The sequence below is a fragment of the Kryptolebias marmoratus genome, linkage group LG7 (assembly GCF_001649575.2).
Source record: "Kryptolebias marmoratus isolate JLee-2015 linkage group LG7, ASM164957v2, whole genome shotgun sequence".
Taxonomy (NCBI): Eukaryota; Metazoa; Chordata; class Actinopteri; order Cyprinodontiformes; family Rivulidae; genus Kryptolebias; species Kryptolebias marmoratus.
The window spans coordinates 7,170,481-7,184,288 of record NC_051436.1 but is presented as its reverse complement, the minus strand read 5'-3'; the positions used below and the strand labels follow the sequence as shown (position 1 = coordinate 7,184,288).

The window sequence follows — 13,808 nt, the reverse complement described above, 5'->3', positions numbered from 1 at the left end:
CCCCCCGCCCAACTATTCCCAGTTAAGACTCCGCAGACAAGGCCAATCCCATATGTTGATGCATCTTGTTTCGTTTTGTGAGAAATGTGATGGTAGCGTTGGAGGTCAGTCACGTTCCGCTGAAGGAATATAAAGGGAAGGCAATTGCTGAGGTGATAGTGCTGCTATTGATGTAACCAATTTCATTCTCCAAATGGCGTTTGCCACAGTGGACGGGGAGAGATGGGTTTAATCTCAGAGGTGAGATGAAAACTATATTATGGTGAGAAAAAAAAAAAGGAGGAGGGAGAGAGGGAGGATAGGGATAGGGAAAGGAGGGAGGTTTCTTCTCGAAAATGGCAGAAAACAACAATTTCACGAAAAACTCTTTAATCTGGTGCCTAAATTAGACGGAATCTGTGTTTTAGCTACAATATTGTTCAAATGATGTTTTTTTTTGTTTGGAACTGGTTTGACTAATCCCTAAAATCCTTCATTTATTACATTAAAAAGTAACAGTAGGAGTATAAAATGAACCGTTAACAAAACAAAACAAAATTATTATTATTATTATTATTATTAATTAGCCGATTTGTTCTTTGCTTTGCTATTTAGCTATGATACTTACAGCCAAAGTAAAAAAACTTCTGAAGACATTTTGAAGGGAACCAATGCAGCGACTGTGCAGAATTCCAACCTAACTTTGTAATAATTTAAGGGAAGGGAAAAAAAAAAAACTGCCTACATTTTGATGCATGAACTGCATCAGAAGTGATTCAAAGAAAAGTTAAAGCTGCTGTCAGTGGCTCTTTTGGTTACCAGGGTGGCCACACACCTGTATCTGTCACTCCCTGACTGCCAAGTTCATGAGAGGCAGACAAAAACGCAGACTGAAAAATAAGACAGAGTTACAGAGTAAAAACTTCTCGTCAGATCTTAAAAATTCTTGAACCATAAATTACAGAAGACTGATGGTCATACTTGTAAATTTATTATGTGTTTGACAAGTTTTATGTCGGAGATTTGACAAGTTGAAAATACCCTCAACCTCCAGCTTTGAGGAGAATATTCTAAGATCAAAATAAATAACTAAAGTCTATGGAAGCTTGGGTGCGTCCTCTCTGCACTCTGGGGGAACTGGAGAGAGAATCTCAAGTCCTACAGCAGACAAAAGTGCCAAAAGTTCTGATGGAAAACTTGTAAAAAAGGGTTGTGGGAGTGAGAAGAGTTTGTTTGTAAAATCATTAACTGTCAGCTGAACATTCTGTGAGTAAAATTGGTAAAAATCCTAAAACTTAAACTGCAAATGTGTCAAATCGGTAAAATATATCAAAATGACAGCTCAGGCGTAAGAAGTTCAGCTTTCTGTGACCATTTCAGCTTTGAATGACGTTTCTACTGCGAAGTCCTCCTGAGCGTTACAGCTCCAAAGACGGCGTGTCTGAGTAGCTAGGGTCGTCTTGAATTGGGTGGTTCATGAGATATTTTGCTAACAAACAGACAGAGTGGACCGTAAAGTTACAGACATAGTTCTAAAAACAGATCTTGCGTGACCAGCTAGCGCTCAGAATATTTGCTGGTGATCAGTCTCAGCTACTGCCACTTCAAACTTTAGTTCAATATCTGTAACACTGGTTTTATTTTTGTGTTTGCTCAGGACGATTAGCTGTGGTGACCATTTTGAATGTGGCCACTCCCAAACTTTTGCCAAAATCCTTCTGAGCTCCATTATTTTTTACAGGTTTTTTTGTCAATTTTGCCGACGTTGTGCGACGTACCGCTACGAAAAGTCATGGCAACCTTTTCCTGATTTAGCCACACATTTTGGGGAGATTTTGCATGTTTTATTTCAAAGCTGTGCGAGGAAATACAGGACAGTAAACAGGGTGTGTTGATGCTTACCCTTCATTAGATTTTACATCATACATTAAAAACAACAGATTAACTACAAAAAGTTAGATTTTTAGTTTCTATATGCTGCTGTATTTTTATATTCATGAAGCACGAAGAATTATTGTTGCCTTTAGGAACATCCTACTCTTTTTCCAGTGCAGCAGCAGCAGCATCATCTGACATAATTGCCATTCATTTCACTAACTGCAACCATCATTCAGATATGAAAGAAAATTATTAGTAACAGAGCATCTCAAAGATTTTCTGGAGCGTCTGAAGCTTTTTGCTTGACCTTCTCCCGCCCTGCTGTGGAGACCCTCAGGTGCCGCTCGGCTGGAGCGCTCAGTGAATGCATGGAAGGGCCAACTTGGCCGAACACCGACGGCGCCACTGGAGAGCGAGCCTCCCCGCTGACGCTCACTCATTTAGAGGCGAGGCGCACAGACAGAGGAGAAAACTAGACCTCGTGGGACAACTTTGCCAAGTGCTGCTCCCTGCAAAGCTGCTAAGTTCTGTCCTGAAAAGTTTGTTTTCTTTGCTTTCACTGGTGCCTCTTTTTATTAAAATATCCCATTAACGACTCTTTTTTTTTTTTTAGTTTATTTTAGCTCGTGAATTAGCGACACCTACTGTTCATCTCATTAAACCATTCGTTTGACAGTCATGCAATATATTTGCATTTTATTTTGACATTTTTCTGCAAACCAGGCTAAATTTAAATGAATACAAACACAGCTACTGCTGACTTAGTGAGGCCGTTTCTTCCTAATTTCGCATGAATTTATCCCCAATTTGTCTCATTTGTGTTACTGACTTGTGACGGTGTTTCATATGTAGAACAAGATCAAATATCTCATAATTTTCTTTTCTTTTTTTACCTTTAGCCCCATAACAATGTAACCAAGTTATCATTTGTGAGGTTTAAAACCTTTTCATAAAAGGTTTATATGTAAGCATCATTCCTAAAAAAACATACTTGTTTGAGTTTACATTTTAGGTTTGGATTCAAAATCCTTCAAAAGATGAAGGCTGATTAGCTGTGGCAGCCATCTTGATTTAGTCTGATTCCAAAAGTCAATCAGTTTTAGATGTGCAGCGAAATCATGAGATATTTTGCTAAAAGACAACTAATTTCATGATTGCTCAGCTTTCATGACCTTTGGGCAATAAGTATATTTAAAAAATGGGCAGAACACAGTTTCCCCAACGAACTGAAGAAAAAATAAAGAAAAAGAAAAGTAAGCTGAAACTAACCTGGTGGGTCCATGAAGTCAAAGTGCACCAGGTCATCAATGCCCAGTTTCTTCAGCTGCAGCACGACGGAGCCAAGATTAGACCTCAGGATCTCTGGATATGTGTTGTCCTGTGCCATCACAGAGGCGCACGAGCAGCCCGGGGAACAATTTACAATGAATCAGTCACAGTGCTTATTATCTTCTCGTGCATCAGTCATGTGTCAGCTTGAACAGGAGCAGGGAGTCTAGGGCATCTGAAGGGCTAGTTAAACACAAAATCCCTATGCAACTGAGAGTGATGTGCAAGAATTAGACTGTTAAGGTGAAAAACCGGGCCTCCCTCAGTTCATTAATTACAGGGAGGCCGTATCGGTTAACACATCTTTAAGAGGAAGAGTAGAAAGGTGCGATTTTTAAGGGGAAAGGGGTCTAAAACCCAGGAGTTCCAGGAGTAAATTTGGCATGACAGAGTTTCTCCAGCTGGAAGGTTGCTCGGGGGAAGCTATCAGACGCTGCAGGCGTTGCAGACTGTGATATCAGAAAAATCAGCTGAGTTTATGTTTGAAACTGGCAAAACTGCATTTTTTTGCTAAATGCGGCGTTAATGAATGACGCTGCTGGGATTTCCTGAAGATGCTGAAACTGAGTTGTCAAAGCTAAAGGAAAAAGAACAGTAGCTGAAAGCTAAAAGTAGCAAAACACTAGCTAAAAAACTAAATATACCAAAAGGCTAGCTTAAGACTAAGAGTAACGAAACAGTAGTTAGAAGATGAAAATGATAAAAGGCTAGCTAAAAACAAAAAGCTAGCTTTAAGTTATAAGCAGCAGAATTTAAGCTAAAACCTAAAAGTAGCAGAACAGTAGCTAAGGGTAACAAGTAGCAAAAGGCTAGCTAAAAGTAGCTAAAAATTAAACCTAACATAGAAATATAAAATCAGAACAAGTATGCTGAAGCAAATGTCAAAGACAAACATGTTTTTGACAGAAATGAAGAAATCTCAATGCGTTTTTACCGGGAAAATATGTGAAGTTAAAGATTTTAAAAGGTATAAAAGCTCCAAATACAAAAAGTCTGTATGAGCTGATTGATTTGATACATGAGCAGCTAAAATAGTACAAAGTGTGCAGAAGCAGAAGTGCAGAAAAACGTACAGAAAGCTAAAACCAGGAAAGACAAATCATTCCAAGAGTTTTTAAAAAAGCGCCGTTTCTCACCTGCATCTCCGTCTTGTAAGCTTTCTCCGTGTAAAGGCGGAAACACTTCCCCGGGCACGTTCGTCCAGCTCGGCCGGCCCTCTGCTGAGCCGAGGCCTTGCTGATGGCCGTGACCAAAAGGGATTCCACTCTGATGCGTGGATTATACACCTGAGAGAAACAGAAAGAGAAAATAAAACCAAACAAAGCTCGGGTTACACCTTAGCCTAAATATAAAGCCGGAACAAGAGCGGAAGTAAAAAAAAAGCGAAAGGAAGTCGCCGCTTCGCCTCCAACGAAAAGCCGCAGAGTGACATATACTGTAGAGCCAATCCACCGTAGTGCATATATAATCTCTTTTTGTGCCGTGTGTATGACTTGGCTCCGGGCTCCTGAAATGTCAGAGGAATAAGTAACAGGCTTTTCCATCTCTGCCGCTGTCAGCTTGTGCGCCGCTGTGTTTATCTAGGGATTCTCCGGCAACAGAAGCAGATGATCGCAGCAGATAAAGACTCGTGGTGGTGGTGGTTGGTGGGGGTGGGGGAAGGGGAAGCTAACCTTTTGCTTGGCAAATCCGGGATCAATTACAAACACCACTCCGTCGATGGTCAGGGACGTCTCGGCGATGTTTGTTGACACGACGACCTGCAGACAAGAAGGCACGGGACTTAAAACGATCCACCTGACGAGGTGCTCGGAGGGGTTGACGGGGGGCCCCCGCAGCTCCACCTCGCATCGAGTTACTTCTAATTAATTTTATGCATCTTCATCGGTTAGTCAGGAGCATGATTAACAATAACGAACCGACTTGACTCCAGAATCTTCTGGTAAGGCTTCGGCAGTGAACTGTTCAATGAAAAGCCCCGCGTGAACGGAGAAAATTCATACGTGTCGGTTATTTTATTGTGTGGGACGCTCAATCAACATCCCCCGAACTGGCTCCGCAGTGAGAAATGGTTTGAGAAGGAAAAGGAAGCATAAAAAAAGCAAACAAACAAACATGATGAAAGCTGCTCGGTTTCTTAGAACATGGCCGAAGGGAAGGGGGTGAAACTGTGAACCTGCACCACGCCGCAGCCTCAGATCTTACCATTACCACTCATAGCAAAGAGGTCTACGAGGAACGACACACGAATCAAAGCAAAAATTACCCAATGAGTCACATTAGCCTGAGTCTTGCATGCAGACGGAACCAGGGGAGCAGAGATTTTCTGCCGCTCTCACGCAAACTTCGACTGCCGCGAGGACGAGTTCTCCCTAAATAACGCCGGAAACGTCTTTTAAATCTTCCAAGACGCTGCAGACTTGGAAAACCAGGACAAATTTACAGGAATACCGTCACAACGGTGTCGGAGCTTAATATAAAAAGCAGGTGGTGGGTGAGAAAACCCCACGCCCGAACATTATTTGCCCAACAAGACAGAAACAAGCTGTCGGCTGACCTAAGCAACCATTTGATGTCTGCTTTTTTTTTTTTTTCTCTCACTTTGGTCGTCTTTATGATAAAACGGCCAGCGCGAAACCAAACAGCGACTGTAGTCTTTGCCGACACACGTCCGCAGAACCAATTTCGCACACTTGACATACTTCCTTTGTAGCCGTGCCTCTTCAGCTGTCTTCAAGCTGTGAGCCTTGGAGACTTTTAAATCCCACCTTTTAAGTGAGGATTTCTCTGCAGCCTGAGAACGCCTGGCTGTTTAGTTATTAATGCCGGGGGGGGGGGCCTTTCCTCCCCTCATTCTGCCTCTGACCCCAGGTAATTCACCTGTCAAAAGAAACATTCCCCTTAGTATTCAAGCAGAAAAATGAAGAGATGGAAATAAAGGCTGGTACGAAACCTATCGGACAGGGAAAAGGGTTTGATTTGATTTGATTTTTTATATATATACATATAGTTCTTGGCTGCCATGTTACTGCACTGTGTGACAAAATAATACATTTTATAAGAGAGGAGATAATCAGCTCAAAAGGTAGAACATGAACCCGAGGACAATCTTCAGAGCAGGAGTTTCTTTTTATTCCCTGTTCTTTACAAAGAAGGTTCATGAAAACTCAAGGAAAAAAAAAATCTAAGACTGCTTGCTGCGTAGCAAAACTGCCTGAGTGAATAAGACATCGAATACCCGCCGTGGTTACTAGAGATTTGTACCAACAAATCGGTTGGCGATTGGAATCAGATGATTTTTAGCTTGACCATAACCCACCAATCTGATATTCAATAATCCACTTCAATAATCCACATTTTCCTTAGTTTGTGAACAAACCACAGATACGCAGCAATCAGAAGACCAACTTTTTTTTCCCAGTCCATGAACGCACCAAGGCTGAGAAGCTAATTTGCGAAGAGAGAGAAGAACTGAAACATAATGTTGTTTTGGAGGAAATATGAAGTTTTTGGTTGTTGTTTTTAACTAGAAACATCCTAATTCAACCAGAAGTTAGAATTTATGTTGTTTATTATAGTTCTTAGAGAAACTGGAATCAGCCCAGAAAACGTTCCTAAAAAAGAAAATGACTAAAACGTTTTTTTCTTGTTTGATTTCTACAAAACATTTGTCTGTTTTTGGTTTTAAATGCCTAAAAGATGGAGCTAATGTGACTCACCTACAACACATCAGACAGCATCGTGGACGCTGGCATGTAGCGTTTTTCACAACAATCCAACGAGAAAACAGGAGAAAGGAATGAATCAAAGTCTGGTTAAAAAAAATTGACTCGAGGAGGCCGCCTCTGCTTCGCGCGCGGGGTCACAGTCGACGCTCCGGCAGATGCTGCACGCGACACCCTCTCACATTTCATGATCATATGGGTGGCCTCATTGGCTGCATTGATTCTGAAGGATTATCCGGGGTGGGACCATTACGCCGAACGCAGGCTGGCTCCTTCCAGTCTGTTGCCGCGCTGGATTATCCTGACTTCTTCATCAGTAATATCATTAGAGCATCATCTCTGCATGTTATTTCTGGGTTATTACCTGCAGGAGAGTGAGCGCCACGGCTAAAACGGGGCCATCTTTCACGTTCCCTGCTGGGAAGCACTGCCTTGTTGACAAATAAAGCCTTCCCCCTGACTAGGGATGAGAACAACGTGCCCCAGAGCAGCGCTGATGCGCTCACATTCGGGGATCATTGAAATTGATACCTGGCGCAATCCTAAGCGACATCGGGGGGGGATGGGGAGCATCTGAAACGCGGCAAACGTTAAAAAATATTTAACCGCAGCGGATTCATCAAAGCGTTAAGTGAGATTGCCGTCTTTTGCTCGTCATCGCTCAGCCCCCGCCTCGGTTTTAAAATGATTTAAACTGCTCAAAAACGGAAGATCGGTGGCTCCGCGAGAGAAACAGAGCGATGACGAGCGGGTGCTTTATGTTAATTGAGGGTTGCCTAATGCAGTCGTTAGCATGCGTGGCGGCAGATGTGGCGAACCTTAATTCTTCTTCACTACTTCCTCTTGGGCTGGCTTGGATGACATCTCTACATTTTTCACTTGATGACTTGCTCAGTCAGTCACTGAAGAGAAGCACATTTACTTCAAGGACGGCAACTTTAGACGCCACCTCGCCGATTCAACGAGAACATGACAAATTGATGTTTGGGGGGGGGGGGTTGGACGTAAACTGTGCTCAAGCTAAAAGTGGCTGCTGGGTGTACAGTTCAGATTTCTTGACTCTGTTTGCTGTATGTCACCTCATGTATGCGGAGGTTCTGAACACAATTTTTACAAATTGAAATATTGCGACGCTTACAGACGAGTCGGCGACTCGAAATTACGAGAAAATAGACAAGTTTTCAGCTGCAGTATCAAGTTTGCAACAAGCAAGCCATGCTGCCACGTTCTGGGCTGTTAAAAAATCATGGCCGGCTTTTGTGTGTGCGGCTTACAAAACTGTATTCTTCGCCATGCACAATATTTCATCGGTCCATGAGCCTCTGCCGGCTTTGTGCTCACCTGTTTTAGCCGCCCTGCTGCGTTTATGATTTAACCTTCTGTGGTACGCTTTTGGCAGGTATGGACCAGTTTCTCAGTCATTGGTATTTATCATCTATGCAGGTTTTTTAGACCTGGACTTGGACAGCTCCCGTGCAGATGTCAAAATGCACCTTAAGCAATCGAAAATTTAAACTAAAAAGCATTCGAGATGCCTGTAACAACTCTGACTATTTTCAGAAAAGATCTGTCACACAAAGTTTTTTTTTGAATATGTTCAAAACTGTCAGCTTAACTGGCGACAATAAATTGCCACTGTCTCCTTGGTCTCTTTGTCTTTTTGTGATCGACTTGCGAGCTGTCCAGGGTGTGCCCCGCCTCTCGCCCAGTGACCACTGGAGACGGGCACCAGCCCCCCGCCACCCTGCGTGGACAGGCAGGTACAGAAAATGGAAGGGTGGATGTTCAAAATTCAAGCGACAAGACTAAGAGCCTCTGTTTCAGGACATTTTGGAGACTCTCTCAGGATGCATTGCGCCAACGAGTCGCTAAAAGTCACAACCCAGCGAGATACTGGCTTTAATATTCATAACTCTTCCTTCTAGCACATCTGGCCTAACTGTATTAAAAAAAAAGAAACTACCCAAAACAATGAGACTATTGATAGCACAAATATATCTCGTTATGTTACAATGCAATGACAGGAATTCAACAAGGAACTGTTTTCGGTCCCTTTTATTTTTCGCCTTTATTTTAACGAGCCTCCATATGTACTGATTCTGACCTTCAGCTGTACACTAATGTTACACCGTGGTATCTGAACGCCTGGCTTCACGCTCATCTTTAAACACTAAGAAAACAAAGCCCGTCTGCTTTTCTGTTAAAGTCCCAATGTTAGAAATAAAGGCGATCTCGCTGAGCGGGTAACGAAAGAGAAATACTTAGGATTAATCTTAGAGTCGCAGCGAAACCTTAAAAGCCATGTTCGAAATAAATAAACATTCTGACCAGTTTTCAGACCAGCTAATCTACAGTAAAATCTTGTTATCATCAAGCCTTAATGATCCTCAACAAAAAGCACGTAAGGTTCATTATTGACACATTTCATGAAGAAATGACATTTTGAGTTTTGCTAATTTCATCATGATTTCGTGAAGTTTGCCTTGAAACACTTAAATAAACTTGCTCTCCTATCTTTGTGCAGCACGTTAAGAAAGCCGCAGATCTACCAAAGCTGCTTCCTCGGGTCACGTTTGAGTCCCACTCTGTAAGACGCCGTTTGCTCTGAAAGGCGCTACAATCTGGAAGACATGTCCTCTTCATCGTTTGTCTCTACGTGGCCCTGCGATGGACTTTTCGACCTGTCCAGGGTGTCCCCCCCGCCTCTCGCACAGTGACTGCCGGGGACAGGCGCCAGCTCCCCCCGCGGCCCGGAATGGAGAAGCGGGTCAAGAAAATGGATGGATGGATGGATGGATGGATGGAAGTCCTCTTCATTCAGGACGCCTGCTAAATCCTGCCTGACACAACAACAATCCTGCACTCATGTTTAGTTTTTAAATACGGTGCTTCTCACATGTATGCCTTTTTTAATCTCCTTATTTTTAGTACATCTCCTTTTCCTTCAGCACCTCACACCCGATGATAAACCAGCCTAGACCGTCAAATCATACTAATGACTGCTAAATGCATCGCCGTGACTCCTAGTCACCAAATCCAGGTAGAACGGAGTACGTTTTTTTTTTTTGATGTATCACAATGTGTTTAACTTTGACAGCCCATAAATACTGTTGCCGCTCGCTCGTCGGCCCGATCTGACACAATTAGCTGGGCTGTAGCAATGAGTCATTCATCAACACCGGCTCCTATCAGCTGTTGGGGATGAATGTTTGCTCACTGGCTGGCAGCGGAGATGGCGCTCTGCTGCTCTCTCAGATGCCGAGCCAGCGGCGTGACGGAGCAGTTGGAGCTGACACCGCGAGCAGAAACCGTCGCGCGCAAAACGGGGACGCTCACCCGCACCGGCCTCAATCAGAGCACGACCGATTTCACTGAGGCTGAGCAAAAAGCAAATGACAGATTGGAGAGCGTGAGATGTCCTTTTTGAGTTTCTGCGGCGAAGAAGGCAATAATTAAAAAGGCCCAATGTTTCTGTTGAGAAATTACCGATTTGTAGCCATGCAAAGAGTCATGCAAAGAGTATGTGTTGGGTTTGACTCTCACCTACTACCACATCGAAAATTAGCTCCATATTTGTAAAACTGACTGAGTTACAGCCATTTTTGTGTTGGTTATCGCTGATTAGCTGTGGCAGCCATCTTGAATTGGACTGACTCCAAAAAGTAAAGAGTTTTAAGTGTACCCTCAATGTTTAATTTCTGAAAGTTTCATTTAAATTTGATCTGTGGTTCATGAGATATTTTGCTAACAGACAGATGAAGGTTCACGCAAGTAGTGAACTGCAAAATTTTAAGCAAAGATTGCGCACGATCTGCTGGGGATCAGAATATGCGCTGGGGATCGCTCTCAGCGACGACTGCGCCAAACCTCAGCACAACATGTGTAAAACTGACTGAGTTAGAGACATTTTTGTGTTCTTTAAGTTTAAATGGCTGTGGCAGCCATCTTGAACTGAACTGGTTCCAAAGGGTAATCAGTTGTAGACGTGTATCCAGTGAATAACTTCTGCAAGTTTCACTAAAATCCATCCAGTGGTTCATGGGATATTTTGCTAACAGATACATTAACGCACATGTGCAGACACATGACAAAAACGTTATCCCCCACTTCACCTTTCGGCGATGAAAAAGCCGAAGAATGTAGCTCTTACCTCCGGCTCACAGGCTGTGAGTAACACCCCAGTTATAATTTAGAGCAGAGGATCACGTGCCGGCAAAAGCAGCATATGTTGTGTGAGTCAGTCCTGCGCTAAAGCTGAGGGAAAAGGATGGGGAGGTGGTGGGGGGGGACAGAAAAAAAAAAAAAAAAAACTTTCCACCTTCAAGCTCTCTTACTTTATTCACCCACTTTCCCCATCTGGCCTTTCGCTTCCCCTCTCCGTCAAACACGAGAACCTTACCTTCCTTCCGACGCCACCATTCGGTCTGTTGGGTGGGGGCGGCTCGAAGATCCTCTGCTGCTGCTGGGGGGGCAGCGTGGAGTACAGCGGTATGATCTTCATGTCGCCGACTTGGGGCCCCAGGTCGTCCACCTCCCGCCTGATGCGCTTGCAGGCTTCGTCGATTTCCTGAAGGGGGGGGGAAGCGCGACAATTAATCCCTGCGTCGCCGGTGTGCGCAAACATCCGAGATCAAAGCGGGTCCGGAGCGACACAAAGGCGGCAGGAGGATCGAGGCGATGGGGGGGGGAATAAAACAACAACAACAACAACAACAAAAAGACAGCAACTGGGGGAAAACCGTGCTTCCCTGCTACAGAACATTTGTTCCAACTATCGTTCCATCTGATGGAGGAAATTAAAGTTGGACTGCAGTCTGCTGCGCCGAGCTCCCCGTGGCTCTGTTGTCAAACGCAGCAATCATGGAAAACAGAGACGAGGCAGAGACGCGCTCAAACGGGGTTCATTATTCCACAGCGCAGCGTTGTACGGGGGGGGGGGTGGATACGAGGCTGCAGCGTTGATGCATAACCGGCGGCAAATCATGGCAGATCAGTTTAGTGGAGCTGAACGTTCTTGAGCCGGTGGGCTGGCAGAGAGAAGCCGTGAGTAGTGCCAGGAATGAGGAGGCGCGACACGGAGCACGGTAACTGAACCCGTTCTCCAAATGCAACAACAACAAAAAAAAAAAAACACAATTTGAATAAAAAAAGAAATTGATGTGGTAAATATTCGACACCGGTGGTGGCGGCACACCTAAGGTTTTACGTCAGGACATAAGAAAACTGATGAACTGAATGAACTGAGAGCACCGCCTCAGACCCTACAGGCCTCAGTTAGCAGCTTAAAGGTCAAAGGTCCTGACAGGACAATGAGAAAAACACTGAAGCAGTATGGTTTGTTCAGGAAAAGGCTTGTTTTACCTGAAAAAATAAAAATAAAAACCTGAATGCACTTCTGGAACAATGTCTTTTGGACAAATGGGACCAAACTACAGATGTTTGGGAAAAAAAATGTAAAAAATTAAAACAGCATATCAGCACAAACACCTCATACCAGCTGTCAAGCTGGTATGAGGTGTACCTATACCTCATTTGGTGTACCTATAATTGATTATTTAACATGACCTAAATACCTTACTACTTAGGAAAATGGGATCACATTGCTAAGGAGAAATGTGTTTATTTAATTACGAAAGCGGTTGAAGAAAAGAGACAAATGTTGATTATCAGTGTGTGAGGTTACTCAAAGATGAAAAAAGTTTAAAGTGCTCAAAATTCTGGTAAGTCCATGCTTCATGGAATTACCAATTACTTCCGTATGTTGCTTGGCATCTGACTCGTCCTTCAAATTTCAAATTATTTCAGCCATTCAGGAACTAAAACGTTCAGCTCGTTTAGGAGATGGGTGTCACTTTCGTTATGGATAACTTTTAAAAGATTAGTCAGGTTTTATTTTTCCAGCAATTTCTCTCACCAAAACACATTGAAATTCCAGAAAGACTGTCAATTTTTACTCCTTTTTAAAAGCTAACTACTTCAGCATACTGCCACCTAGAAACACTATTATTCATACTGCATTTTCACAGGAAATGCAAATTTCCTAGTTTAAAACAAAATCGAGAGACGCGTGGAAACTAACATCACTTGAAGAGAATCATAAAATACTTTTGATGAAAGACAAATAAGTACTTTGAGTCATCTTAGCCTTGAAATAGTCTAAAAGTGGTGTTGTCTGAGGCATGACCTTTCTGATAATTGATAAACCTCTGCATCCAAGCTGAAGCAGCATTTGGGTTCTGAAAACAACTCCTAAATCAGGCCTCTGAGCTCACGTCGCCAACTTTAAAAAAAAGGGAAAAATGGCTCCGTGCCAAAATATTTGCTGCGGGCGGTGTGGGAGAATTGTCTGCGGGAGAAAGGGGAGTAAACGCAGGTGGGGTGATAAGCAAGAAATAATTAGATTCTTTCAGCTACAGCAAACATGTAACCATAAATGTTGTACGATATCATAGCTCGAGTTATACTTCTGACCTCCAAAGTTTGGTAATTTCTACAATATTTCATAACTAAGCACTTATAATTTCCCACAAAAACTGCTACTGAGAATGAGGGGGCTTTAGGTGTGTCTCGTATTCTCGAGGTGGGGGCTGAGGTAGACGGGCAGTCAGGGGGCAGACCTCTGCATACGCAGCAAAGGTTCCCCAAATAAAGGTGGACATCAGCTACGAACAACAACAACAACTAAACCATCTGCAGCAACACCACCGAGAGGTCAAATCCCAAAGACGGATGAGACCTGAGACGAGAGCAGAACCAGCAGTGACAAACCGCGCAGAGCAGACCATCTACACAGGGACTGGCAGACCTGTGGTTACATCTGGACAGCCTAAACTGAACACTGTCATTTCCCATGGACACGGGGGCAACATGCTCCTTGGGCAGAAGACGGCTGGCCCA

General features: G+C 43.5%; 1 protein-coding gene across 1 annotated transcript in view; it reads right to left on the bottom strand.

Moving 5' to 3' along the window:
• Positions 1 to 13,808, bottom strand: part of dhx15 (DEAH (Asp-Glu-Ala-His) box helicase 15) — a 41,367-nt gene that overhangs the window by 12,338 nt on the left and 15,221 nt on the right. Inside the window, exons 6-9 of the mRNA XM_017414442.3 lie at positions 11,311 to 11,478; positions 4,860 to 4,946; positions 4,323 to 4,472; positions 3,127 to 3,235 (exon numbers count right to left, since the gene is read on the bottom strand). Coding sequence (XP_017269931.1) covers positions 3,127 to 3,235; positions 4,323 to 4,472; positions 4,860 to 4,946; positions 11,311 to 11,478 — 514 coding nt within the window. The remainder of the gene's footprint in view (positions 1 to 3,126; positions 3,236 to 4,322; positions 4,473 to 4,859; positions 4,947 to 11,310; positions 11,479 to 13,808) is intronic.